This window comes from Hyperolius riggenbachi, chromosome 5, assembly GCF_040937935.1.
Source record: "Hyperolius riggenbachi isolate aHypRig1 chromosome 5, aHypRig1.pri, whole genome shotgun sequence".
Classification (NCBI taxonomy): Eukaryota; Metazoa; Chordata; class Amphibia; order Anura; family Hyperoliidae; genus Hyperolius; species Hyperolius riggenbachi.
The window spans coordinates 113,754,884-113,782,476 of NC_090650.1; the positions used below are offsets into that span (position 1 = coordinate 113,754,884).

General features: G+C 44.4%; 1 protein-coding gene across 1 annotated transcript in view; it reads left to right on the plus strand.

Annotated features, from left to right (window-relative positions):
- UBE2E1 (ubiquitin conjugating enzyme E2 E1) overlaps positions 1–27,593 on the plus strand; it is a 91,877-nt gene that overhangs the window by 18,066 nt on the left and 46,218 nt on the right. Inside the window, exon 2 of the mRNA XM_068236137.1 lies at positions 4,947–4,997. Coding sequence (XP_068092238.1) covers positions 4,947–4,997 — 51 coding nt within the window. The remainder of the gene's footprint in view (positions 1–4,946; positions 4,998–27,593) is intronic.

Consider the following 27,593-nt stretch of genomic DNA (forward strand, 5'->3'; position numbering starts at 1 on the left):
CACTAACGTGCGCCTGTAACGTCTTGGTGTGCAAGCAGCCTTAATGCATGGAGTTGCATCATTTTGCATCCAATTTGCCAAATACTTGTACATTTGTCCATAGTAAAATGCATTATAAATTACTTTTTTTCCAATGATGCTGTAACTTATGGTAGGTATTATTGATCTGTTGGCTCTGAACCTCTTAGCAATTGATTTTAGATGTAGGCCACATACACACATCAGACCATAGTCTTTTGAGAATGAAAGATCACAGACCAATTTTACCCCCTTCCATGTAGTATGAGAGCCATACCTACAGTCTTTTCTATGGAGCTGAACTCCCCATCAGAAAAAAATCTTTGTAAGATGCTGCACACACAGATGCTGTACAGACACAAAAGATCACTATCTGCAAAAGATCCGTTCCTGCAAATTGCATTCATAGTCTATGAGATATACAGATCATCATACACACCTTGTTTAACAGACATTCATCTGCAGATCAGACAATCATCTGCAGATCTGAAAATCCATCCTGGTGGATCTGATCTGCAGATGAATGTCTGTTAAACAAGGTGTGTATGATGATCTGCAGATATCATAGACTATGAATGCATTTTGCAGGAACGGATCTTTTGCAGGAACGGATCTTTTGCAGGAACGGATCTTTTGCAGGAACGGATCTTTTGGATCTTTTGCAGGAACGGATCTTTTGGATCTTTTGCAGGAACGGATCTTTTGCAGGAACGGATCTTTTGCAGGAACGGATCTTTTGCAGGAACGGATCTTTTGCAGGAACGGATCTTTTGCAGGAACGGATCTTTTGCAGGAACGGATCTTTTGCAGATACTGATCTTTTGCAGATACTGATCTTTTGCAGATACTGATCTTTTGCAGATACTGATCTTTTGCAGATACTGATCTTTTGCAGATACTGATCTTTTGCAGATACTGATCTTTTGCAGATACTGATCTTTTGCAGATACTGATCTTTTGCAGATACTGATCTTTTGCAGATACTGATCTTTTGCAGATACTGATCTTTTGCAGATACTGATCTTTTGCAGATACTGATCTTTTGCAGATACTGATCTTTTGCAGATACTGATCTTTTGCAGATACTGATCTTTTGCAGATACTGATCTTTTGCAGATACTGATCTTTTGCAGATACTGATCTTTTGCAGATACTGATCTTTTGCAGATACTGATCTTTTGCAGATACTGATCTTTTGAATGTCTACAGCATCTTTGTGTGCAGCATCTTGCAAAGATTTCTGTCTGATGGGGAGTTCAGCTCCATAGAATAGACTGTGTAGGTATGGCTCTCATACTACATTGAAGGGGGTAAAATTGATCTGTGATCTTTCATTTTCCAAAGACTATGGTCTGATGTGTGTATGAGCCTTAAGGCTCCACTCGCACTACAACGCACAACATGCATTTTTTGACTACTGGGGCCAAGAAAAAATGGGTTTTATGCTAGATATAGGATCCATTCACTTCTGTTTAGTGATGTTCATGTTTAGGAGAACTAATGGAGAAGCATGTGATCAGATTGGTCAGGTGATATGCAAGTCTGTGATTTGCTAGTCATGATCATGTGCTAATGCAGGATTAGGCATGGGCTTTCGAGTCCAGACGGACTCTAATTCGGAAGTCTACTGACTTCAGGTGTGACAGCGGGATGGGGGGGTAACTTACCCAGAAGTCTTTGGGGCGTCTGCGTTCCATTACGCCTCATAGGCTTGAAAGAGGAGACACGGTAGTGAGTCATGCAATGCGGCTTTCATTACGCCTATGACACGTAATGAACCGCTGACCTCCCGAAGTCAGAGCAAGCCCCTGATATTACCCATAGAGGAGTGTGTTTCCCAGTTATTTTGTTTTTTTGAGATTGGACATGTTGGAAAATTCAGACCAATGTTATCAATAATTGTATGGTGTGCGTTTTGTGTGTGATGGATTGTGAAATTGTGTTCAACCAGAACAAAATGCATGTAACTATTCAGTACATACCAAACTTTATTATTGCTCGTATAAACAGAGGATGGAATATTAAGATTGGGTGTCTATAAATGAGAAGAGGGATGAGTTTAATAATATGTATGAAGAGATAGATAGATAGATAGATAGATAGATAGATAGATAGATAGATATATATATATATATATATATATATATATATATATATATATATATATATATATAGATATATATATATATATATATATATAGATAGATAGATAGATAGATATATATATATATATATATATATATATATATATATATATATATATATATATATATATATATATATATATATATATATATATATATCTATATCTATATATATATATATATATATATATATATAATTTTTTTTTTTTTTTATTCCGTGTCAGTTACTGTATCTTTTTCTCTCCAGAGGACAGTTCAAGAGTTCACTGGCCTGCTCTGTAAAATCATTTAGAATGCTGAGTAGTGTGTAAACTGCAAATATTAGAGAATGATGCAATGTTATAAATAATAAAAAAAAAAAAAAAATACTAACTGAAAATAAAAATATGAGAATATTTTCTTTGCTACTAATATTCTATTCCTTATCCATACGACACAACCAATTCATTATCTCATAATTTTTTTTTTCCGCTTCAGTGTCACTTTAAAGCTAGTTTCACGTTGGCTCCAGATGCACAACAGTGCTCATTGCATTGTCCGGCCATTCACATTACCCTTTGTTGTGCATCCGACCAATCAGCCACCACTGGGGACAAGTGGCGCAATAGCAATGGGAGCCCTGGCACCCACCAATGGATTAAAACGGACCAGTAGGAATCCTCCATCTCAATCTTCATTGATTCACCACTCCATATTTTTCCGATTTACTAATAAATCACCTGTTTTAGTTGACATCCATACCCTTGATGGTTTCACTTTTGCCGAGAATCCTTTTCTTACCGAGGTTACCAATGGCCTGCATCAAAGGGGCAGTCATTTTTTACATCTATTATTAGAAAAAAATACTAACTTTAGACAACTTAATATGTGTCCTGGAATGAGTGGCATTTTGCAGCCTTCTGAGCCATTGCAGAGGCCCTAGGGCACATTAAATGTGGTGATCTTGACCGGCTGGAGTATTAATAACAATGAAATTGGAGATCCCTCTGTTGCACAGCAGAGTGAGTGGCTAAAGCTGTATGATTAGAGACTTATAATTATCTGGAATCTGCATACAAGCTGCCCCTCCCTTTGCTGCCCTAAACTTGACTTCACTGATTACATAATCTACATTAATACCCCAGAAAACCGGTCTCAATTGTGTGTTCATACATAGGGTTTCATTGCTTAAAATGTTTATAACGTTAATTCTTTACAGCTTTTTGTCATCTGTTGGTTGTTAAAAGCAAATGAACAAAGCAAATATTATTGTGCCGTGTGACTACTGAAATGACTAATTCTCCAGGCCGCTGATAATTTACCCATAGGGTCTTTAGGCACAAAACAGATTATGACTTTGCAGCTGGAGTCGTACCAAGACCAGATTTACACAGCTGTTTGTTTCTGCTTAAAACACTTCTATCTCTTTCCATGTACAGCTTTTTTGCTATTTACTGATTTTCATAAAAGCAGCAGATGTCGCTATTAAAGAGATAGAGGTCACTTACAGTGAATGTCTAATTTGAATATTTAACATTACATAATACCATAAAAAGTAACATGTAAAGTGAAATATTGCAAAATGTTGTTCCTGGGAGAAGCTCCACCTTGTTAGGCTTTGTAAGCAGAAGAGTACGGATGCTGTAAAGCCTCTAGGATTCCATACAGACCATGGATAAACTAGATCTTCCATTGTCACTCTAGGAGATGGATTACCACCTTGGCTCTTCTGAGCTGTTCACGGTGTGCCAAGGGGGTGGGAGGGGAGAACAAGCGGGAGATGTTCTGCTGGTCAGCTGAGTGGTGTCTAAAGGCAGCCATACACTGGTCGATTGCCACCAGATCGACAAACTGATAGATCCCTCTCTGATCAAATCTGATCAGAGAGGGATCTATTGGCGGCCTATACTGCACACCGATTTTGAATCGTTAGCAGCATGAAATCGATCCACAACCTGTGGAACTGCTGCTGCCCCCTGCCAGCAGCAATACATTACCTGTCTGAGTGTCCACCGGCGCGAATTCCCAGGTCCCTATAGTCTCTCACTTCTTTCACCGCCCTCCTCCATCTTCTCTTCCTCTCCCCTGTGACAAGGAAGTTCAAACTATAGAGCGCCCTCTACTCTTTGAACTTCGCCTTCTCACAGGACAGGAAGTGAAGACTGAGAAGATGCCGGAAGAAGTGAGAAACTGCGGGGACTCGCGCCTGCGGACAGGTGATGTATTGCTGCTTCAGTCGTCGGCGTATCTAATGATGTGCTCCCAACCCGCCGGCGATCGAGCTAAATTTTCCACCTGGACAGATCGACTGAATACATCGATTTCGGGTGGAAATCGGTCGATTGGTCAACATTTGCGTAACAAATTCACATCAGATTTGATCACAGTGATCAAATCTGCTGTATTTCAATGGGAAATCGTATGCCTGGTACACACCATGCAATTTCCTGCCAGACAGGTCGAATCCATTAATCCAACAGGACTGATCTGATTTCCGATCATTTTTCTGATCAATTTTCCCATCACTTCTATACAAAATTGATGAGATAAACGATTGGGAATCAGAACGGACCTGTCGGAAGTGATTGATTCAACCCGTCTGTCTGACTGCAAATTGCCTGGTGTGTACCAGGCATTACATTATCCTAGATGTCAAACATAAAGGGTTGAAGCCATCCAAAGTAAAGAAGCAGCTATAAAAGGTGTATGTGTGTGTTTTTCCAGTGCATTTGCTTCTGTTTCTAGTGGCTGGAGAGGGCAGCACAGTGCTTACTATCTAAATATTTGCTTTTGTGTTTTGTACAGGATTCAAAAAGAATTGGCAGACATCACCCTGGATCCTCCCCCAAACTGCAGGTTAGTGTCTGGGAAGCGTTATCCCCCCACATCCTGTGACATTGCTGCACTGTTGCTTGAGGGTATATTGTGCTGCAGCCTCTGAAACTGATACATTGTTCTGCTTCTTTCTATTGTATTAAGCTAAGAACAAATACTTGTCTTGCGGCTGACTTGATGGCTAAAATTAATGTAACATATTAGTGGTGAATCATTTTTGCTTATTAGGAATGCTTTGTCTTGTTTTGCTGAAACATGCATGGGATCTGTTTGTTTTTTTCAATGGCTGTTTTCTTCTGCTGTAAGCAGACTGATAGCTGCTCAAACAATATTACCAAATATGTGTCTCCTCCCTTTCACCTCTGTCTTTCACAATAAGGGACATTGTGCCTCATGCTGGGTGGAAAAACAAGGAGTGAGAAGGGCACAGCACAGGGGAAGAATAGCAAGCAATGTAAACGCTGCACTTACTAGAAGACCTGAAGTCAAGGAGGTCATGTAGACCTACATATCAGAGCTGCAATAACATCCTCTGCTACAGCTGTTATTCGGGGGCCAGCAGTTTATTAATGCCTGTCTGCTGCTCAGCAAAATGTCACTTCAGAGCTGCTTTCTACGCTGTCAGGTTTTCTTTAGATTTCTAGAGTTATAAATTCATACAATAAAAAACTCTTTTTAAAGTTTAAAGGGGAAGGAAAATTGTACCATTTAATCTTCTGGAATAGAGGGATTTACTATCTTATGTGATCTGAAATCTTGAATCTTTAGTGAGGAGCAAGGTATAGGGAATTTATCCTGTAATATCTGAAATAATTAACTGCGCAGTATTCAGTTAAAAAAAATAGAATCTATCCTCGCTTCAGATTCTCTTTAACTTGTATTACTGTTAATGACCATAACAGCTGCTAAACCGCCACCATCCCGCGGCAAAATGAGGAGTCTATAACCCCCAAATCCCCTCTGCTAGGTTCACGGAGCGCTTCCTGAATGAGGCAGAGCTAATGGGTGTAGCCCTGCCTCTCAGTGCGTCAATCGGGGGGATTTGGGGGTATAAACCCCTCGTTTTGCCACGGGATAGCGGCGGTTTAGCAGCTGTTATAGTCATTGACAGTAATACAAGTTAAAAAATAGAATTTATCCTCGCTTCAGAGTCTTTAATGCCTAATACACATGGTACGATTTTTCCGTGCGATAGATGGATCTGATTGATAAAATCCGTCATGTCCGATATTGCTCCCGATCGTTTCCGTGCTTGATTTCTCATAGCAGTGAATGAAAAAAGATAAGAAAAATGAAGAAAAGAGAATCGAGTGCAGAATCGTGCGGAAAAAATGATTAAGTCGCAAAATCCCACGGAATATCTTACCGTGTGTACCCAGCATAAAGTGAGCATGAAGCGGGCCAGAAAAAAAGTTAGATATGTAGTTAGCTATGTAGAGGGAAGGCTATATAGCCTTCCTGGTCCTCGCTCCATTGTTCCACCACTGTCACCCATTGAACTTATTCGCACTGCAAGTCAGAAGTACTTGTGTCCCTCAGTACTCCCAAAGACAAATGGATCTGTACTGCGCACACGCAAGTCCGGGCTCTCACATGTGCAGTACTGATGCGCCCATCTTTAGAAGCACTCAGTGACATGAGCGTAATGATTGTGTTACCCCAACCCTGTCCTCAAGGCCCACCAACAGAGCATGGTTTTTGGGAAATCCACAGAGGTAGTTACCGTATTTCGCGCCGTATAAGACGCTCCGGAATATAAGACGCACCCAGGTTTAGAGGGCAAAAACCAGGGAAAAAGAAAATACTAAACCTGGTGCGTCCATATTCCAGGAGCGTCTTGTACATGTCCTCATGTGCCCCATGTGTCCTTCTGTGCCTCCCATGTGTCCTTCTGTGCCTCCCATGTGTCCTTCTGTGCCTCCCATGTGTCCTTCTGTGCCTCCCATGTGTCCTTCTGTGCCTCCCATGTGTCCTTCTGTGCCTCCCATGTGTCCTTCTGTGCCTCCCATGTGTCCTCATGTGCCCCCCATGTGTCCTCATGTGCCCCCCATGTGTCCTCATGTGCCCCCCATGTGTCCTCATGTGCCCCCCATGTGTCCTCATGTGCCCCCCATGTGTCCTCATGTGCCCCCCATGTGTCCTCATGTGCGTCCTCATGTGCGTCCTCATGTGCGTCCTCATGTGCGTCCTCATGTGCGTCCTCATGTGCGTCCTCATGTGCGTCCTCATGTGCGTCCTCATGTGCGTCCTCATGTGCGTCCTCATGTGCGTCCTCATGTGCGTCCTCATGTGCGTCCTCATGTGCGTCCTCATGTGCGTCCTCATGTGCGTCCTCATGTGCGTCCTCATGTGCGTCCTCATGTGCGTCCTCATGTGCGTCCTCATGTGCGTCCTCATGTGCGTCCTCATGTGCGTCCTCATGTGCGTCCTCATGTGCGTCCTCATGTGTCCTCATGTGCGTCCTCATGTGTCCTCATGTGCGTCCTCATGTGTCCTCATGTGCGTCCTCATGTGCCCCCCATGGGTCCTTCTGTGTGTCCTCATGTGCCCCCCATGTGTCCTGATGTGCCCCATGTGTTTTTCTGTGCCCCCTCATGTGTGCTCCGGTGCCCCCCATATGTCTTCCTATGCCCCCATGTGCCCTCATTTGCCCCCCTGCCTTCCTCCCTCCCACCTGCCCGAGTCTCCTGCCCTCCGGATTGGAGTGTTAATAGCAGCAGCAACTTACCTTTGGCAGGCTCCCGCGCTGATCCTAGATCATTGCGCTGCCCGCCGCTAGCCTCCTCTGCCTCCCCCCTGTGTATCTGGCCCCCCGGGTGAAGGAATAAAGTATCGGCAGCTTACCTCCGCAGTGCGCCCGCGATGACTGCAGACGTCCGTCTTCCAGGCACTTCTCGCTCTAGTGACCGGCTTGAACTGGTGACGCGCAGTTCAAAGCCGGCCACTAGAGCAAGAAGTGCCTGGAAGACGGACGTCTGCAGTCATCGCGGGCGCACTGCGGAGGTAAGCTGCCGATACTTTATTCCTTCACCCGGGGGGGGCCAGATACACGGGGGAGGCAGAGGAGGCTAGCGGGGGGCAGCGCAATGATCTAGGATCAGCGCGGGAGCCTGCCAAAGGTAAGTTGCCGCCGCTATTAACACTCCATCCGGGGGGCCAGGAGACGCAGGCGGGCACAGAAAGGCAGGGAATCCCCAACATGGTGACGAGTCGCGGTTCGTATCGGCGGGCGTTAAGTTGGGGATTCCCTTCCTTTGCCGTATAAGACGCAGGGACTTTTTCTCCCCATTTTTGGGGGAGAAAAAGTGCGTCTTATACGGCGACAAATACGGTAATCAGCTCTGCTGAGACACTAATTACCTCACTTGTGCATGTTTGTAGTTTTCTGCAAAACATGCACTGTTGGTGGGCCTTGAGGACAGGGTTGGTGAACTTGTTGTATATGACCTAGCTGCCATTTTTTAACTTGTATCTTAGACGTGTATGTCGGTTAGTCTAGAAAAACGACAGTCTGGCTGCTGACTTTTTAAAATTTGTCACCAGGAAATGGTAAATCTGCATCTACCTGCAAAGGGCTGTGAATCTCATCTGAATAGACCAGCTAAGTTCAATAGCCCACAGACACCTAGACAATGTGGGAAGTAGGAATTATTAAGGAAAGGGTTTATAAGGCCACATACACACATCAGACCATAGTCTTTGGAAAATAAAAGATCACAGACCAATCTTACCACCCTTCCTGTAGTATAAGAGCCATACTCTACACAGTCTTTTCTATGGAGCTGAACTCCACATCAGGAAAAAATCTTGGCAAGATGCTGCACACACAGATGCTGTACAGACACAAAAGATCAGTATCTGCAAAAGATCTGTTCCTGCCAAAAATCCATTCCTGCAAATTGCAATGATAGTCTATGAGATCTGCAGATCATCATACACACATGATTTAACTGACATTCATCTGCAGATCTGAAAATCCATCCTGGTGGATCTGATCTGCAGATGAATGTCAGTTAAATCATGTGTGTATGATGATCTGCAGATCTCATAGACTATCATTGCAATTTGCAGGAATGGATTTTTGGCAGGAACAGAGCTTTTGCAGATACTGATCTTTTGTGTCTGTACAGCATCTGTGTGTGCAGCATCTTGCCAAGATTTTTTCCTGATGTGGAGTTCAGCTCCATAGAAAAGACTGTGTAGAGTATGGCTCTTATACTACAGGAAGGGTGGTAAGATTGGTCTGTGATCTTTCATTTTCCAAAGACTGTGGTCTGATGTCTGTATGTGGCCTTAGACAGTTACCCAACCATTTGTCATGAGTAGTCTGATGTGCTTGGAGGATGTTTGCAGGACAGCTAGCCTACTGATGATATACACACTGTGGACTGTCTTGAGTCTGTGGTCTGGAGGGTTGAAAGCAATACAGGAACCTGTGAAATGTACATATAACGACAATCCTGGCATATTATAGAGGTCTTTACAAACCGTGATGTCACCATGCGAGGAAATTAGAATATATCTGGATGTGAATATTGGGTAGCCTCAGGTTACACTTCTTCCTATAAAAAGTCAGCATTGAAGATTCAGAACTTGTACTTCTCAGGAGCTAGCCACACGCTATGGGTGCCCTGACTTCTGGTCAGAACCTGCATGCTCCCGAAAACAATGCTCAGACCTTTATGCTGGTAAAGTTCGATTCTTCTGTTTTTTCCCGTTTTTATTTTTTGATAAGCAAATATCCTTGTGTATGTCTTTGTACTTTTTTACTTTGTTTTTGTAAATATCTTTGTATATATTTCTTTCTGCACTGTTCTACTTTTTTGGAATATTAAATCTTTAACAAGCTAGTCTTCAGGGTACTAAGCAGAGCTTCACATCTCATAGAGAGAGACTGCAGTGTAATTTTGTTACAAGTTCAGTGCCTGATTGTATGCTCGGTTTGTGCATCGCTACCGTGTGTGATTGCATTGTGTGTGTCGCGTTCTCATACTCTGGTCTAAAGCTCAAAGCTGACCCAAAGTATGTAAACGCCAGTCTGAGTACAGGCCGCTCGACAGCAGAGTGGGAATTGTCGAAGTGTCTAGCACAGGCATGGGCAAACTTGGCCCTCCAGCTGTTGAGGAACTACAAGTCCCACAATGCATTGCAGGAGTCTGACAGCCACAGTCATGACTCATAAAGGCAAATGCATTGTGGGACTTGTAGTTCCGTAACAGCTGGAGGGCCGAGTTTGCCCATGCCTGGTCTAGCAGCTGCTAGTGGTGGCAGAGTGTTTGTTGAGGGGCGACAGCCTTGTGTTAGCTTGAATAAGGCTGCTTTCCCTCTCGATCTGGGCGAATACCCCCATCAGGAACTGTCTCTGCAGGCTTGCTGTGGGGCTTGTTCCTGACAATGAGTACTTAAAAAACTTGCCGAGGAGTACCGAAGGTGCGTGAATTCCACCAGGGACACCGGTGGAAAGAGAGCAAGGACAGGGAAGGCTCTATGCGACCTACAGCCTTCCATCTACATAAGTATCAAACCTGAAGTAAGTTTCCTTCCTTCAGGTTCAATTTAAGTACTTCAAACATCCCTCCTTTTTAAGAAGTACCGTATTTTTCGGACTATAAGACGCTCCGGACTATAAGACGCACCTGTTTTTAGAGGACAAAATCCAGGGAAAAAAATATATATACTAAATCTGGTGCATCTGTAGTGCAAGGGTATCTTATTGCCCTTCCCCCCCTCGCCTTATGTGTTCTCTGGTGTCTCCCTGTGTCATTCTTTCTCTGATTCTTTCTCTGTCCCTGTGTCCTCTGGTGTACCCATGTCCTCTTATGTCCCCGTGTTCTCTGGTGTCCCCCTGTGTCATTCTCTGTCCCCCTGTGTCATTCTGTGTCCCCTTGTCATTCTCTGTCCCTCTATGTCCCCCTGTGTCCCTCTATGTCCTTCTGTCATTCTCTGTCCCCCTGGGTCCTCTGGTGTCATTCTCTGTCTCCCTGTGTTCTCCGGTGTCATTCTCTGTCCCCCTGTGTCCTCTGGTGTCCCTCTATGTCCTCCTGTGTTATTCTCTGTCCCCCTGTGTCCTCTGCTGCCCCCCCTGTGTCATTCTCTGTCCCCCTGTGTCCTCTGCTGTCCCCCCTGTGTCATTCTCTGTCCCCCTGTGTTCTCTGGTGTCCCTCTATGTCCTCCTGTGTTATTCTCTGTCTCCCTGTGTCCTCTGCTGCCCCCCTGTGTCATTATCTGTCCCCCTGTGTTCTCTGGTGTCCCTCTATGTCCTCCTGTGTTATTCTCTGTTACCCTGTGTCCTCTGCTGTCCCCCCTGTGTCATTCTCTGTCCCCCTGTGTCCTCTGGTGTCCTCCTGTGTTATTCTCTGTCCCCCTGTGTCCTCTGCTGCCCCCCCTGTGTCATTCTCTGTCCCCCTGTGTCCTCTGCTGCCCCCCCCCCCTGTGTCATTCTCTGTCCCCCTGTGTTCTCTGGTGTCCCTCTATGTCCTCCTGTGTTATTCTCTGTCTCCCTGTGTCCTCTGCTGCCCCCCCCCCCTGTGTCATTCTCTGTCCCCCTGTGTCCTCTGGTGTCCCTCTATGTCCTCCTGTGTTATTCTCTGTTACCCTGTGTCCTCTGCTGCCCCCCCCCCCATGTGTCATTCTCTGTCTCCCTGTGTCCTCTGCTGCCCCCCTGTGTCATTATCTGTCCCCCTGTGTCCTCTGGTGTCCCTCTATGTCTCTATGTCCTCCTGTGTTATTCTCTGTCCCCCTGTGTCCTCTGCTGCCCCCCCCCCCCTGTGTCATTCTCTGTCCCCCTGTGTCCTCTGGTGTCCCTCTATGTCCTCCTGTGTTATTCTCTGTTACCCTGTGTCCTCTGCTGCCCCCCCTCCCCCGTGTCATTATCTGTCCCCCTGTGTCCTCTGCTGTCCCTCCTGTGTCATTCTCTGTCCCCCTGTGTTTTATGGTGTCCCTCTATGTCATACACTGCCCCCCCCCCCCCCCCCGGTCCTTGTGTCCCCCTGTGTGCGGTGTCTGTGTTTGCCATTAACATTAGTGAATGAGGAGACCACCAGATATTACTATGGTGCAGTAGGTAATCAGGGCGCTGAACCAGCGCCGAGTGAGAGAACAACAATGAAAAGCACGTGTGTGAGGAAAGATGGCAGATCGCTGCATTAGCTTACCGAAGAGGAAGGTATGGAAGGAATACAGCGCAAATGCCACCGCTACCATGCGGCTTTCACTAGTTTAGATGACAGCAAAGCCATTGACCAATCAGGTGGGGGAGCGCTGCCTCAGTCAGCCAATCCCAGCGCATAAGGCTACTGCCCGTTTGTTACACCGCCCGATAGTCCCGTGGGCGGGATCATGCTCGTCATTGCGGCCATTCACTGCACTCCCAGCTACTGAGGGCGTGCAGTGATTGGCCACAATGAGGAACATGATCCCGCCCTCGGGACTATCGGGCGGTGTAACAAACCGGCAGTAGCCGTATGCGCTGGGATTGGCTGACTCGGGCAGCGCTCCCCCACCTGATTGGTCAATGGCTTTGTTGTCATCTAACCTAGTGAAAACCGCATGGTAGCGGTGGCGTTTGCGCTGTATTTCTTCCATTCCTTCCTCTTCGGTAAGCTAATGCAGCGATCTGCCATCTTTCCTCACACACGTGCTTTTAATTTATTACTGATTACTGCAGTATATTAATATCTGATGGTCTCCTCATTCAATAACGTTAATGGGACACGCAGACACCAGACACGGGGACCAGAAAAAACATAGGCACTGCTATGTACATTTGGACTATAAGACGCACTGACTTTTTCCCTCCACTTTTGGGGGAGAAAAAGTGCGTCTTATAGTCCGAAAAATACGGTAGGTATTCCGACCATCGATCCACTTATCAAAGATTTCACCACTCACCAGACTTAATACCGTATTTTCTCAGGTTGACTGTTGTGTTATGAAATCTCTTAAAGTGGACCTGAAAAAAATTGCGACGTGAGTACAGGAACTCCAGTGAAAATAATTTAATTTAAAAAAAGTGCTTAATTTTTACAATAATTATGTATAAATGATTTAGGCAGTGTTTCCCCCATTGTAAAATCTTTTAAATACCTCATTTATTACATGGTGACATTTTTACTGTTGGCAGGTGATGTAGCTGCTGCATGCTTTTTTGCCAATTGGAAACAGCTGTAAACAGCTATTTCCCACAATGCAACAAGGTTCACAGACAGGAAACTGCCAGGCGTACCACGGTCCTCAGAGTTTCTTGTGGGAGGTGTTTCACGACAATATCAGTCATACAGCGCCCCCTGATGGTCTGCTTGTGAAAAGGAATTGATTTCTTATGTAAAAGGGGGTATTGGCTACTGATTGGGATGAAGTTCAATTCTTGGTCGGAGTTTCTCTTTAACTGCCGTTGGATAACAAAGTGATGATCCCACAGAAGTAGCGATATTGGGTAAAGGTGGCCGTTGGTAACTTGTACATATGTTTAGCCAAGTGGGGTTTGGCCGGGCATTTTGCTAAATGGCCAATTTAGTTGAAACATCACCAGCCAAAGTCCAACATTAGCCGGCCAATTTCCTGCCATTTCACGATTTACCTGGTGTCATGTTATTTGTTGGACACAACAGAATCTGGTGCGGTGGGAAGGTTACGGTTAAGCAGAGGAGAGGGAAGGTTAGTGTTAGGAAGATGAGGTTGGTGAAATTGTTGGGCATAGGCCTGTGGGTTGCACATTTGGAAGAATTTTTTTTTTCTTTTGGTCACCTCACCAGCCAAGTGCGATGATGTCTCTTAGCGCTACCGTTTTGCGCAGTGATTTTACCGCGATTAGTGTGAAAGGGCCGTTAAAGATGGATCCGAGATGAAAAACTAACTATAACAAGTAACTTTAAAAGTTTGGATAGTTTACACAGCATATCTATCTGCAAACAGCTTCAATAGAATGATTATTTCTTCCTGTGATACAATGAGTGCAGCCATGTTTGTAAACATTACACAGAGGCAGGCTTATCTGCATCTTGAGCACTCAGCCTGTGAAAAAAACCTAATCCCCCCCCCCCCCCTCCTCCTCCCTCCACCCCTCTGCCTCTGAAATCTCTGGCTAGTAATACCCCCCCCCCCCCCCCTCCTCCTGCCCAGACTGAGCTCCCATGAGTCCTCGCTACTGGCTGAAAATGCCTTAGCTCTCTTAAAACCTGTGGGCGAGGCTTGTTTAGTTTATAGGGAATTAGAGTATTAAAACAAAAACAAAAAATATTTGGCTTGGGGAATGCCCTCTAAACAATAGGAAAGGAACACAATTATGCAATGAGTAAAAGTTCATCTCGGATCCACTTTAAATAAGCCCTATAGTTTAAAAAGGTGCCTGCTATGCAAACCCTGTCTTCAAATAGTGGGTGCCCTTCAAAATAGGACGCTGGGGTTAAGATTAGGTGCCCACGGGGGGATAAGGTTAGCCCACCAGTGGGGGTGGTTGAGGTTAGTTGACCACCGGGAGTAGGGGTTAAGGTAAGTTGCCCATGGGGTGGACGGGTATGTTTTTCAAATGTTCACCCATAGTTGCTATTCAGATGCCAAGTAGATGCTTCTAATGTTATATAATGCGTATGCTAAGAACCACGGCTCACTAGAGCAGCTGTTAGCGACTGCAGGGGATAATGGTAGAAGGTGCTTAGCCTCTTAGCAGTCGCTCGTGTGACATGGCCCTAAAGCCGCATCTACACACGTAGATGTGGCCGCGATGCTCCTTATCAATCGAGCCGCTAATGCGGCTCGATTGATAAGATCCAACAGCACGGATCTTGCTTCCGCCGATTCCCTGCTCGCTCCCCGCGAGGGGACAATGGCAGGGAATCGAGCGGAAGATAAGCATATTTACTGTGCTTTGGCAACCAATCCTTTTCAGACCTAGAAAAGTTAAATTAAATGTTGGCAGTTTGCTATAGGGCAAAGGAAAATGTTTGTTTGCACTGCAAAGATTTCGAGTGACTCCCACATATTCTCGATTCATAAAAGTGCCTGCGAGCGGGGAAAGTCGAGCGGGGAAACACCGCTGTCGGTATTTCCGCCTTCAGGGAGGTAATTCATAAAAATGTTGCCTGTTGTGACAGGCGTGCGGAGATACTCCGCTGTAGGCAGGCGTTAGGCTGTCCTACGCATGCGGAAACAGGAGAAGCAGGCGGAATCCCTCCGTGCGGTGTTCTCTCTGCAGCTGCTTGGGAGGTCTGTCCCATTCACTGCAACGGATTCCGCACGCTTCTCGCCACATCAGAGGTAGCGGTAATACCCGTCCGCATACCGCTACCTCTAATCCTTATGAATTGACATTTGTTACTTTTGCTGTGATAATCACCGCGCAAAGCGGTGATTGATCACTCTGCTTGTGGATGTCGGCTTTTCATGCGGAAAAAGCCTTTATGAATACATATTTTGCTGTGTGGTCGGTAAAGCGAGCGGCTTTCTGCATTTCCTCATGCGGAAATGCTTTATGAATCGAGGCCATGTGGTGTTCAGTGCATACCAGATACAGCTGCAATAAAAAATTTGACATAGAACCCATCAGGTAAGGGGAGAAAGTCAGTTGGGTTGATTGCTTTTTAGTGTATGAATCTTTCTCTTGTCTGTACCCAGTTTAATGGCATATAGACCTAAGTGTCTGGAATTATAAATAGCACTTGCTCAGTAGTAAAATAAGCTTATAAGAGGAATACAGTTCTAATCTAACAAACTGGCACCTAGTCATTTTATGACGCGATTATGAAACATTGTTTCTAAGCTTTGCGAGTAACCTCTGAGAGAGTCTCCAGCGACTTGTCAGCAACGCATACGGGAGATTCCTCTTCTAGGATATAGTAAATGGGACTTAACAAGCTTCATGTCCAGGATATGTGTCGCTCCAGCACTTGCTGCCAAGTCTGTTCCTTATTGCTTTCCAGGAAGATGCTGGGAATACTGCTCAGCTCAGCATGTATTGTATGTCCGTCTCTAACTAGGGAGCACATTACTGAATACTCATCCACTTTGCTTGATCCTTGTCTTGGCAAGAGGGATCTTAACTGCTATTGACAAGGGTGCCTATAGTAATTTCTCACTGCAAACTGGTGATATGTAATGCTGACAGTGATGTCCAGCAGTTTGTGTAATACATTTTATATTCTAAATTTATATCTCACTGGTTGGGTTCTCACTCTAGCTATACCAGGTCCTTCCCCAAACCACAACTCTCTTCCTCTACAAATCTTTAACCCACAAAGCTAATTTCCTGAAAGTAGACTTTACAAGCAGGCATAATGGTAAAGGTAGCCTACAATTACTGGCGTTTTACCGTTTATTTCTTAAAATAACTGACTCTGCACAAGAGCAACGTTTTGCCCTGCTATTAATGTATCAAAGATGTCTTTATACTTGCCTGTAGGCATGGGCGAAGCTGCTCGCCTCTGCTTTTCCCATATTTCGGGAGCGATGTGAAAAGTCACGAGGACATTCCAGATGTATTGAAGTCATTCGGCACCTGCAAGCTAACTCTGCTTTCTGGATGTAGTTCATGGCTGCAACATAAATTAAATCCCACAATTACATTTTGTGAATGCAATATCAATAAAAAGGAGGAACTTCTAACCATCTACAATCTTTTGTGGGATTGCTATGATTAGCGTGATGGAGACAATTTCTGCCCTTGCCATCCTTTCCTGGTGCCATTCAGCACTAATCAGCAGCTCTATTTTACTTAAAAATAGGGCCTTTAGAGTTAAATCTCCAATTGGCCAACCTGATGACAAAGGCAATGATTGGCTAGACAGGTCTGGGCATTCAGCACCTTTGTTGTTATCAGAGTAGCTAGTCCAGACTTGGTGTACAGCTTAAGGCCCGTACACACGGTAGATTAAAATCGTCTGAGGTGGCCGAAAAAGGACAGTCTCAATCGATAATCCGGTGTGTGTGTACAGCAGGCTGCTACGAATGACCACCGTTCGGCTAGCGATCCGCCCGGTGAATAAACTCAGCCGAGCGGGGGCCAGTTGCTTTTTGTAAGCCACTCACCCAGCCTGCCATGTATCATCATGTCTGTGCTACGCCGTCCGCCCTACAACTCCTCACATAGCAACAGAATGTGACATCAGCTGTGCAGCTGCCTCTGCGTCTATACTGCATCGGCCCCAACAGACACAACCCCCACTTGTGACATCAGTCATACTGTGTGTGTGGCTCTTTAAGAGGCCAGTTAAGGGCTCATTTCCATTTGCGTGATTTTGGCTGTGCAAAGAGATAGTGGAAACAAGGCATTAATCAAACATTTTAATCAGTTTTAGATTAGATGTACACCATGCGAAGTACACATGGTGCAACGCGGTGCAGATCAACTGGCTTCACCAATTATTTCTGACTTGGCCGATCTGCTCCTGATCAATAACTGGATAGATTTTGTGATGTAATGATCTGAAAATCAATCCAGTCATCGACCTGGAGCAGTTTGGATATGTACACACAATGCAACTTCCTGTCAGATTACTCTTCAATCTGACAGCAAATTGCATCGTGGGAACCTAGCATTAGAATGACTTGTCGGGTTGTTATTGCAATCTGTGTCCCACATTTTCTGTCAGGCGTGAGCTCTGTCCTTAAGGTGACACTGCTGGGAACAAGCACTATACCTGTACAGACAACCATCAGTGAATGCTAATGCTGGGAATACACGTTAAGTTTTTACTTTAGATAGATGGGTTCGATAGATAAATTCCAACCTGTTGGATCTGGTCGATTCTACTTTCGTTTCGATTCTCCTCATTCAAGTGAATGTAATTGATAAGAAAAGATAAGGAATCGAGAGGAGAATCGAGCAGTGAATCGAGAGTAGAATCGAACGAAAGCGAAAACGACGGCAAAAACGCATCGTGTATTCCCAGCATAACTGTACAGGTTGATGCAAATCACAAGCAGCTTTTAAATGAGCTGATTAAAATCAACAGCTACTGGATTTTTTGGGTTCATTTCTAAATTGCATGCACTTTGCAGTTAACTCAGAACACTAGTATACCATTTCTCATCTATACGGGTTCTTAGTGTGATGTACCTTCTTAAAACAGAAGGTATTTGCGATAATACAGTTTTAAGTGTGTAACTGGTTACCCACCATGCACAGCTGCGAAATATGCAGATTATCTCTTTATGTCTCCAAAGCCAGGCCTACATCCAGAGCGGCTGGTTTATAGCAAGACTATACATTGTATAGAACCTCATCAACGCAGCATGAAGATGGCCTTTTTTAGACTGTTCTGTGACTTTGTGCCCAAAGTTGGCGATATGTCAGACAATTTTTGTTCTATCTTTATTTTTCCTTAATGTTGGGAATACACGATTTGTTTTTTTTGCCTTCGTTTAAACCTTCGTTTCAATTGTGCCTTTTGTCCTTTTCGATCCCGAAATAATCGATCGTACGGTTAATATCACCACCCACGGTTTCGGGTTTTTTTTCGATTCTGATGGTTTCGTTTTTCCAATGATCGAAGGCTGCAAAGAAACGAAACGAAAATCCCTTTTTTCCTTTCGTTTATACCTTCGTTTTCGATAGCGATAGGGGGCGGCTTTTAGGAGGAGCGAATAGCATATACACAGAGGCCAGGTGCGCTTGCAGGGTCTCCAGCGGGTGCAGGATCGGATTGCCAGCCCACAAACACCCACATTTATGCAAAAGAGTACAGGGACGGACTAACGAATCGACGGCATAAACGAATATATAATCGATCTGAACAGCCATCAAGCCTACCAATGGCTCGATTAGATGGCTAAAGAGAGATAATATCAAACATGTTCGATCACTAGTCGTTCGTTTTTGGGGTCTATTAATCGAAACTATAAAGAGATTATGACTATTTTCACTTACGTTTTCAACACTTGATTCGTTTACCGAACGAATCGAAGGCTAAAACGAAGGCAAAAACGAAACGTGTATTCCCAGCATAAGACCCCATTTACACTTAATCAGTTGGTACACATTTTTTTTTCTTCTCCATAGCAGTGCATTATAAAAAAAAAATTGGGAAACATGGGCATTCACTTTTAAAATCAGTTGTCCTTTCAGTTATAACTGAGAGCAACTGATTAAGTGAATAGGGCCTTAGGGTTACCTCACAAGGGCAACTCTGTGTTTAGGGGAGAAATATACACTAGCAAAAGTGTCCAGTTTGGCATTTGCGCCTAACTGGGGTGTTGTGTAGGGAATGAAGGGAAGAGGTGTAGAAAATGGCTATTTGCCATCAAAAGCCTTCAGATTGGCCGCACTACAGAATAAAGGACATTTGGATTGTTTTGGAGCTGATCATGAATCCACTGGTACAGATCAGCCATGCACAGCATGTGTGTGCTGAAAACTGCCATATTGTTATAGACTGACCTGGAGGATTCAGTATGTCACTCGGTGGATTTGAGGTACATCTTTTCATTTGCTTGTATGTTCTTTTTATAGCTCTGATTACTTCAGTACACTAGGTGACAAATTCCAGTGGTATTTGAATGCAGCCTCAAGCAGTTTAGTGCTTTGTGTTGTGTGGCCTTTGCTCCGGGGACTCCTGCTGTAGTGTCATTACTGGATTTGCTATCATTGTTATTGTCGCATCAAGTGCCAGACTCAAGGCACAAAAGGCAATTGTCTGAAGATCAACAGCAAATTAACAGCCATGTATATCCCTGAAATGTGATTTCTAATGAAACCTAAGGGGACACTAGAAAAGGCAGTCGCCATGTTCTGTGGCTTAAGGACTGATCTCGCTATAATTAGAAAGCGATCACCGTGATTTGGGAAGGAGGTAATTTAACATCTCTTAAGCAACATGCCCAATATGTTCTCACATCATTATTTGACTATTGCAACTGATAATTATTGGTTCTGGCTGTGAGAAAAGTATATAATATGTCTAATGCTGGGGATACACAATGCGTTTTCCCCTTATCAATCGAGCCGCTGATGGCTCGATTGATAATATCCGACAGGTCCGATGACCCGCCGGATTGACTCCCCGCTCGATCCCCACGGGTGGACAATAGTATGGTAATCGAGCGGAAGATAAGGAGCGCCCGCGGGGACGAGCGGGGATCTATACAGGCGCCGGCGGGGATGAGCAGGGATGCGCCTGGCTCGATCCGGCGCAATTATCTAACAGTGTATCCCCAGCATAACTTTCAGTACTTATAGATAGATACCACAAGGAAGAAAGGAGCTTAGTGTAAACCTTGCCATTGCATGTTTTTTTTTGTTTTGTTTTTTTCGTTTTAGGCTGTCTTGGAAGAGCGGTATTTTTGTCAACTTACCGGTGATGTCCAGTAAACTTTGAAACGTAACCTTTGTTATAAATGGGCAGGGGGAAAAATGATCCTACTTACCTAGGAGGGTGCAGATATCTGGGAATGCATGTGAACCAAGATCTAGAATCTGTCAGAGGACATAACTAAGCACAAAGTATTCTTTTTATCACAATTATTTTCAGGGCTGTGGAGTTCGAGTCAAGGAGTTTGAGCAGTTTTTGAGTACCTGGAGTCAGGAAAAAAATGCTCCGACTACTCAAAAATGTAAAATGTAATTAAAAGAAAACATAAAATTTTAGATAATGGTCATTATAAATAACTTGTATACACAGTAGTAGCAGTGCTTAGGTCACAAAAATGAAATTAACCAATTTAAAATTCTGTGCTGCATATTTTGGTTTACATTCAGCTTTAATCCGCTCCTGCGCTGCATTCCGCTCCATGGAGCAGAAGGATCGTGCAGGTCGGGAATATCCTCCGACGAGCGGAAATAAATGGAACGTAGCAATGTGAACTTTCCCATCGGGAAAGCGTTGCTTCCGCTGCTGCGTTCCACTCATTGGAGCGGAACGTAGGCTCAATGTGAACCATGCCATATACTATGTATTTGATGTGTAAACAGGAATCTTTTATGCTACTTAATAAAATCTGTGGTTTCTGCATCCATGCGTCAGTGTGTGTGTGTGTGTGTGTGTGTGTGTGTGTGTGTGCGCAGGGCCGTGCGAGAGCATGCATGCCACAGCAGTGCCCATTATTGAACGGACTACTATGTAATAAAGAACATATCTGCTGTATGAACAAAGGTGGCCCCGCACCATACAATTAAAAAATCCAATTTACACTGATTCGGTAAATACAATAGTTTTTTCTTATTAATTTAAGAAATCTGAATTTCCCATTTTATTTTTTTATTTGATAAAAGAATATCTGGAGTGTTGGATTTTTCTGACCAATTTACGGTATATGAAAATTGAATGGTGTAGGGTAGATTGACAATTTCTTGATGTACAGACTCAAGCATTTTTTTTTTCTGAGTTTTCAATACTTTTTATCATAATTGAGTAAAAATTTAACGTGTGTGGTACATTGGTCAGATTTTTGAAATGTTACAATCGGTCAGAAAAAGCAAGTGCAATTCTTCAATTGAAAAGATATTTTAAAAATTGTATTGTGTGGCCAGCCTTATGCTAGGAACACACAATGCAAGTTTCTGACAGATTTATTTGTCAGATTGACTATTTCCAACATGTCTGATCTGATTTCCTGTTCACTTCCATGGAAAATTTGTCCAGAAAATCAATCGGACATGTTGGAAATAATGCAATTTTCTGACAGACTTACTGTCAGATCAACTGAGTGTACCTAGCATGAGGCCTGATGTGTAGTTGTGTCGCTAGTAGGGATGGTCAGCGAGATGCAAATCATTCTGAGTTGAGGCAAATGTGTGCACTCCCGTTGCTCATGAAATCAGTTAATTTGATATGTTGTTAAAGGGACCCTGAGCAGAGGCTGTTGGGTATGCATTTAAAGGCGTTATCAGGATAACATTAAGAAAATAAGTGCTACTTACCAGGGGCTTCCTCCAACCCTAAGCTCCCAGCATGTCCCTCGCCGCAGCTCTGCAGTCAGCCGTTTGCCGCAGCTCCGTCCCGGTCCCCGGCGATGACGCCAGGAGCGGCACTGTCAATCACAGCCACGTGGACCGGACTGCGCAGGCGCAGTAGTTCTGCGACCTGGTCCACGTGGAGGACCATGTCAGCCTGACGTCATCGCCGGGGACCAGGAGGGAGCTGCGGCGAATGGCTGCGTGCAGAGCTGCGGCGAGGGAAATGCTGGGAGCTTGGGGCTGGAGGAAGCCCCGGGTAAGTAGCACCTATTTTCTTAATATTATCCTGTTAACTCCTTTAAGCATATTCACATCTATTTGCTACATAATAACTCACCAGGCTCCTTGTGAAAAGTTTTCTCCTCCTGGTTCTTCCTCTATAAATTTCAGCGATTCTGCAGGAAGTCGCACTGTGACCCAGGATCGGGAAGTCTACGGGTCGCTATGCGCATGCTTACATGCCTCCTTGCAGTGCAGAGTCCCCAGTTCCAATCCCAACCAGGACACTATCTGCACTATCTGTATCTCTGGGCAATCCGGTTTCCTCCCACAAACTTACAGATATGTTAATGGAGTTCTCCCTAAAATCACCCCTATGATGCACTGCACTACACTACACTACACAATACATAGACATAAGACTATAGTAGGGATTCGATTGTGAGCCCCTCTGAGGGACTGTTAGTTGCAAGACAATATACTCTGTACAGCGCTGTGGAAGATGTTGGCACTAAATAATAAATACAGGCGACATGCTGGGGATTTCACCTTGGCAATGACAGGGTAGTGTGTCCGCTTCCTGGGTAGGAGCTTTTTGTTCTCAAAAGCAGATGCCATGCTAATACAGTATATAGCTTTAAAATTCCTAACCTTTGTTGATTAAATGCCTTTTATATTACATACTTTCAATCAACAAGATTGTTATATGCAAATTAGAGCAGTCGGAGTTGGTGGAATCCTAAACTGAGGAGCTGGATGATTTTTGTACCCTCCACAGCTCTTTGTAACTCCACAGCCCTTATTTTGATGAAAAATGTGTGGTGTTGATACAGAGTGAAAACACGCAGGAATGTAACATGTACAACTTTCTGTCATTCCCGGTTTTCTATATGAATGTTTAGATGGAACAATCGCACAGGGTAGATAGCCCAGCCTCCAGCATAGACAGATGTACACATGACAGATCCATGCAGTATGCTTCATAGTCTGGTGACCATGCTGAGTACTACATAGAGGGCTAGAGAGGAAGACAAATGAACACCTACACTAGCATGTGCAGTCATTATACTCCCACGTAAACCATGGGGAATCATTTTTTTAACCCCCTATACTTTTGGCATTGTCTATGTAAATTTTTGCCCACAGAAGCATTGCATAATTCATTTCATTTTCAAAGCAGTACTTGAGCTATATACTGTACACTGAACACTTTGATTTAGATTTGATTTGAGCAGAAATGTATCCAAACCATTCTGCTTGTATTAAAAACAAGGAACACCAAGAGCCCCAATAGTGTAATATGTACTGGTAAATGGTTACTAGATAGAGTAAATATTAATACTCACAAACCAGGGTTACCATTAGGCAACCATTGTAAAGGCAGGTTGGGAGATTTTCCTGACCCCACTCAGGAATAAGAAGTCGCTCTCTGTAGATGAGAAAAAGGGGGTTCAACCCTCCACCCAGGGTGGACTCAATATTATGCAGGAGAACAGAGGCGCCAAAAGGATAAAAGGAAGCTAAATGAGCTTAAAAACCAAATTCTTGGTAAATAGAGGAGGTAGTGGTGGACTTGCCTCCTCCAAGTAGACATACCGTTCACAGAGGTGCCTGGCTCTTCTACTGACCACATATGCTATTGCTCCGTTGTGGTTTCCTGATGAAGCGGGATCAAACCTGCGAAACGCGTTGCATATTTGGAGTTCATAAATAAAATATATTGACTGTCTTTACTACAGTCGTTGTATGTCTACTTGGAGGAGGTAAGTCCACCACTACCTCCTCTATTTACCAAGAATTTGGTTTTTAAGCTCATTTAGCTTCCTTTTATCCTTTTGGCGCCTCTGTTCTCCTGCATAATTCTGCTTGTATTGTACTGCCACACACTCAACCGACCACGTAGGCCTGAGATTTTCCAGCTTGCTGGATCGACACATTTGACCAATTCCAGCCTGAAATTGGTCGATTTTGTCGATTTAGGTGCTTGTTGCTTGTCGATCAGTGCACAAAATTGCTACATATATGGCCACCTTAACCACATGACGGCCACAATGGTAACCTGCCCTAAAGACCAGGCTCATTTTTGCAGTGCTGGGCTGTGCAGGCTTTTCAGACTACTGCACAGCCCAGCTTAGGTGCCCAGCGATCGGACTCGCCTCCTTCTTAGGGGACATGCCGACGGAAGGGTCCGATCGATGCAGGCTTTGTTTTTTTTTTTTTTTTTTTTTTTTTCCCAGCCTCTATGAGGCTCTCTCTCCCCGTCCCCCTACCTCTCCTTCCTCCCTCCCCTCCGTCATCTAATTTGGAACAGGATGACGATCCGTCCTGTTCCGCCTCTCATAGGCATCAGCCTATGAGAGGAGGGCGCTCCTGGCCAATCAGAGGCCGGGGATCGCCGATCTCATACAGCGCTGCGGCCCCCGGCAGCGCTGTACACTTGTAAACAAAGGGGATTTCTTTCCCCTTATGTTTACAAGCAATCGCGATCAGCGGCTAGCAGGCTATTCACGGAACTCCATTCCGTAAAGCGGCAGGGAACGATCGCGCATGCGCGCGTCCATTCCCTGGGAAACTGCAGCCCCAGGACTTGGCGTTAGGCGGTCCTGGGGCTGCCGCCGCGGTCACGCCCATTGGCATGAGGCGGTCCTTAAGTAGTTAAAGTGACACTTAAGTCAGGAAAAAAAAGTTTTACTCACCTGGGGCTTCTACCAGCCCCCTGCAGCCATCCAGTGCCTTCGCAGTCTCTATCGGATCCTCCTGTCCCCCGCCGCCAGCTAGTTTTGTTTTCGTCGACGGGCCTGGCCACGCGTCTACTTCTATGTGTTCCTGTCCGCAATAGCGGCCTCAGTCCTGCTATTGTGGACAGAAAGGCTAAGAAGCAGACGCATGGCCAGGCCTGTCGCCAAAAACGAAAGTCACTTTAAGGTGGCCATATATGTAGCCACCAAGGTGGCTGTACACTTCGATGTATGTTTTCGCTGAAGTTGCAGTCTCTGGATGTGCTGCCATTATCCTGCACTCTGTTTGGGGCTGATACACGAAGGCCTCATTTCCGTTGCCTCTATTTCCTGCACAGATATTTGAATCTGTAATGACAGCCTATTGAGATCAGTGCGCTGCTTATGAATTGCGTGCGGGGGTAAAATGGTCTGCAGCATTTTTCACAGATCCCATTGGCGTAGCGGGATCATTATTACTAGGACAAGTATAGAAATTGTTTCGGAATTGCACAGCACGCAAATTGTCACCTGGAAATCAGATGTAAATAATTTTTCATGTTCTATCTCACCGTATACCGTATATGAACATTCTTTTTCAGAAGATTTTAAACAAACCAAGCACTCAAAATGTGGAGTTTTATTTTAACTGGAGATGCATCTATAAACTGCTTTACAGCTGCTGTCACACTGGGCCTGATTCAATTCACTTTTTCTCCTAGGAGATAAATTGTTCATCTTCTGTTCAAAATAACTGTTCAGTACTCTACAACAGAAAAATTACAGAAAAGTACTGTATTTTTGGACTATAATACTCACTTTTTCTCCCCCAAAAGTGGGAAAAAGTCACTGCATCTTATAGTCCAAATGCAGGAGGTTCCTGACTTGTGAACGCCTGCCAATACAAACCTCCAACACGCCACAATGTCGCGGACACCCTGTACTGTGCCCACGCAGAGGGGGACAAATGGAGGACACGTGGGCATAGAGGAGGACACAGGGAGAGACAAGGGCATGATGGACAAAGGGGGCATAATCCACAAGATTGCCCCTTACCATGGATGCACCAAGTTTAGTATATATTAATATATTTTTCCCCTGGTTTTTGTCCTCTAAAACTAGGTGCATCTTATGGTCAGTAGCGTCTTATAGTCTGAAAAATACGGTAGGTGACAAAGTGCTGTCAAAATTATTCTGTCAATTTATTCTTGCTTGCTAGTGGCTTAAAACGCATTTTATTGATGAGATGTGAAAATATCACCTAGGAGAAAACTTAGGAAAAAAAGTGAATTGGATTGGGTCCTGTGTTACTTCTCTATTTCCCTAGCTATATCTATGTTCTTAATGTGACTCGTAACATAATAAGGAAATCCCCAGGAGTTTGGTTTCTTTTGCTTTACTTTGCAACCTTGATCTTTGGATTTTCTTGTTGTTATGATATGCAGTTTCTACATACTGTAACTTGCTTGTTTTTTTTTTTTTGTTTTTTTTTTCATTGTTTAGTTTCTTTTACCTAAAGTTTATCCCGCTGCTCTAAGCAAACTTTTTTTTTGTTTGGTTTTCCATTGACTAAAGTGGTTTATAAGCTTCTCTTGCTAATCTCCTGTACAATAATGTGGGCATACACTGGTCGATCCGGCGGCCGATTAGCCGCCAGATCGACCCCCGCCGTGTCCGCGCGTATCGATTCCCGCTAGTCCCCGACGGCGCTTCTTATCACCCGCTTGATTCGCCGCTATTGTCCGCCTGCGGGGATAGAGTGCGGAATTGAACCCCGCGGTGATCGGACACGTCGGATATTATCAATTGAGCCATCAGGTTCGATTGATAATCCTCCCCTCGACGCCATTAGATCCTGTGAGGATGTCCCATTGAAGGCCTGTCTGAAAAGTTAACTTTTATTTGTCTGGCACATAATTCCCAATTGGCTGTGGAGTGATTGTTTTTATTATTGGTAATTTAAATAAAAACAAAAAACGAAGAACTTCTCTGCTGCACTGAAATATCACCTAGGAGGTTTTTAACCCTGTCCCTTCCTTACTCAACCTAATAGCGGAATTAAAAATGTGGGGAGTGGTCAAAATTAACATTAAAATGATTACAGTATTTTGGATTCCGATAGAGCCAGCATCCTCCGTGGCATTGGAGGTGTTGATTTATAACTAGGGTCCAGCAAATTCCAGGAGAAGTGGCTGCAGTTTAGCGTGCTTTTCTCTAACTGAGGTCAAATGCTTATATGTAACAATAAATCATTGATCTCTTGTTTCAGGAATGATTTCTGTAATCCCTTTTGCTTTTTTCATTGTTCTTTATAAAAGCAATAAATATACTGTAATATTAAAATAGTAATTAGAGCAAATGAATTACATCCTAGAGCAGGGGTGTCAAACTCAAATACAAAGTTTGCCTGAAATTTAACACTGGGGCCAATCACAGGCCAACCTCAGTCTAGTGGCCACCCCTCTTCCTTATAAAGTTCCCTAGTGTCTAATGCATTCCTGTACAGTTCTCCTAACCCCTATAAAGCTCCCTGGTGTTTAGTGGTCCCCCCTCCCCTATACAATTACCTGGTGTCTAGTGTTTTCCCCTTTTCTCCCCTCCCCCCATATGGCTTCCCTGGTAATCTAGTGCTTCACCTCCAATATATCTTCCCTGGTGATGTAGAGTGGGCCAAAGATAATGCAAAGTGGGGAAACCACGGGGGGGGGGGGGGGGCAATTTGATGGCCCCGCAGGCCAGATTTGGCCCCCAAGCCTGAGTTTGACGTGTATGTGCTAGAGAATTTGTAGTGAGAAG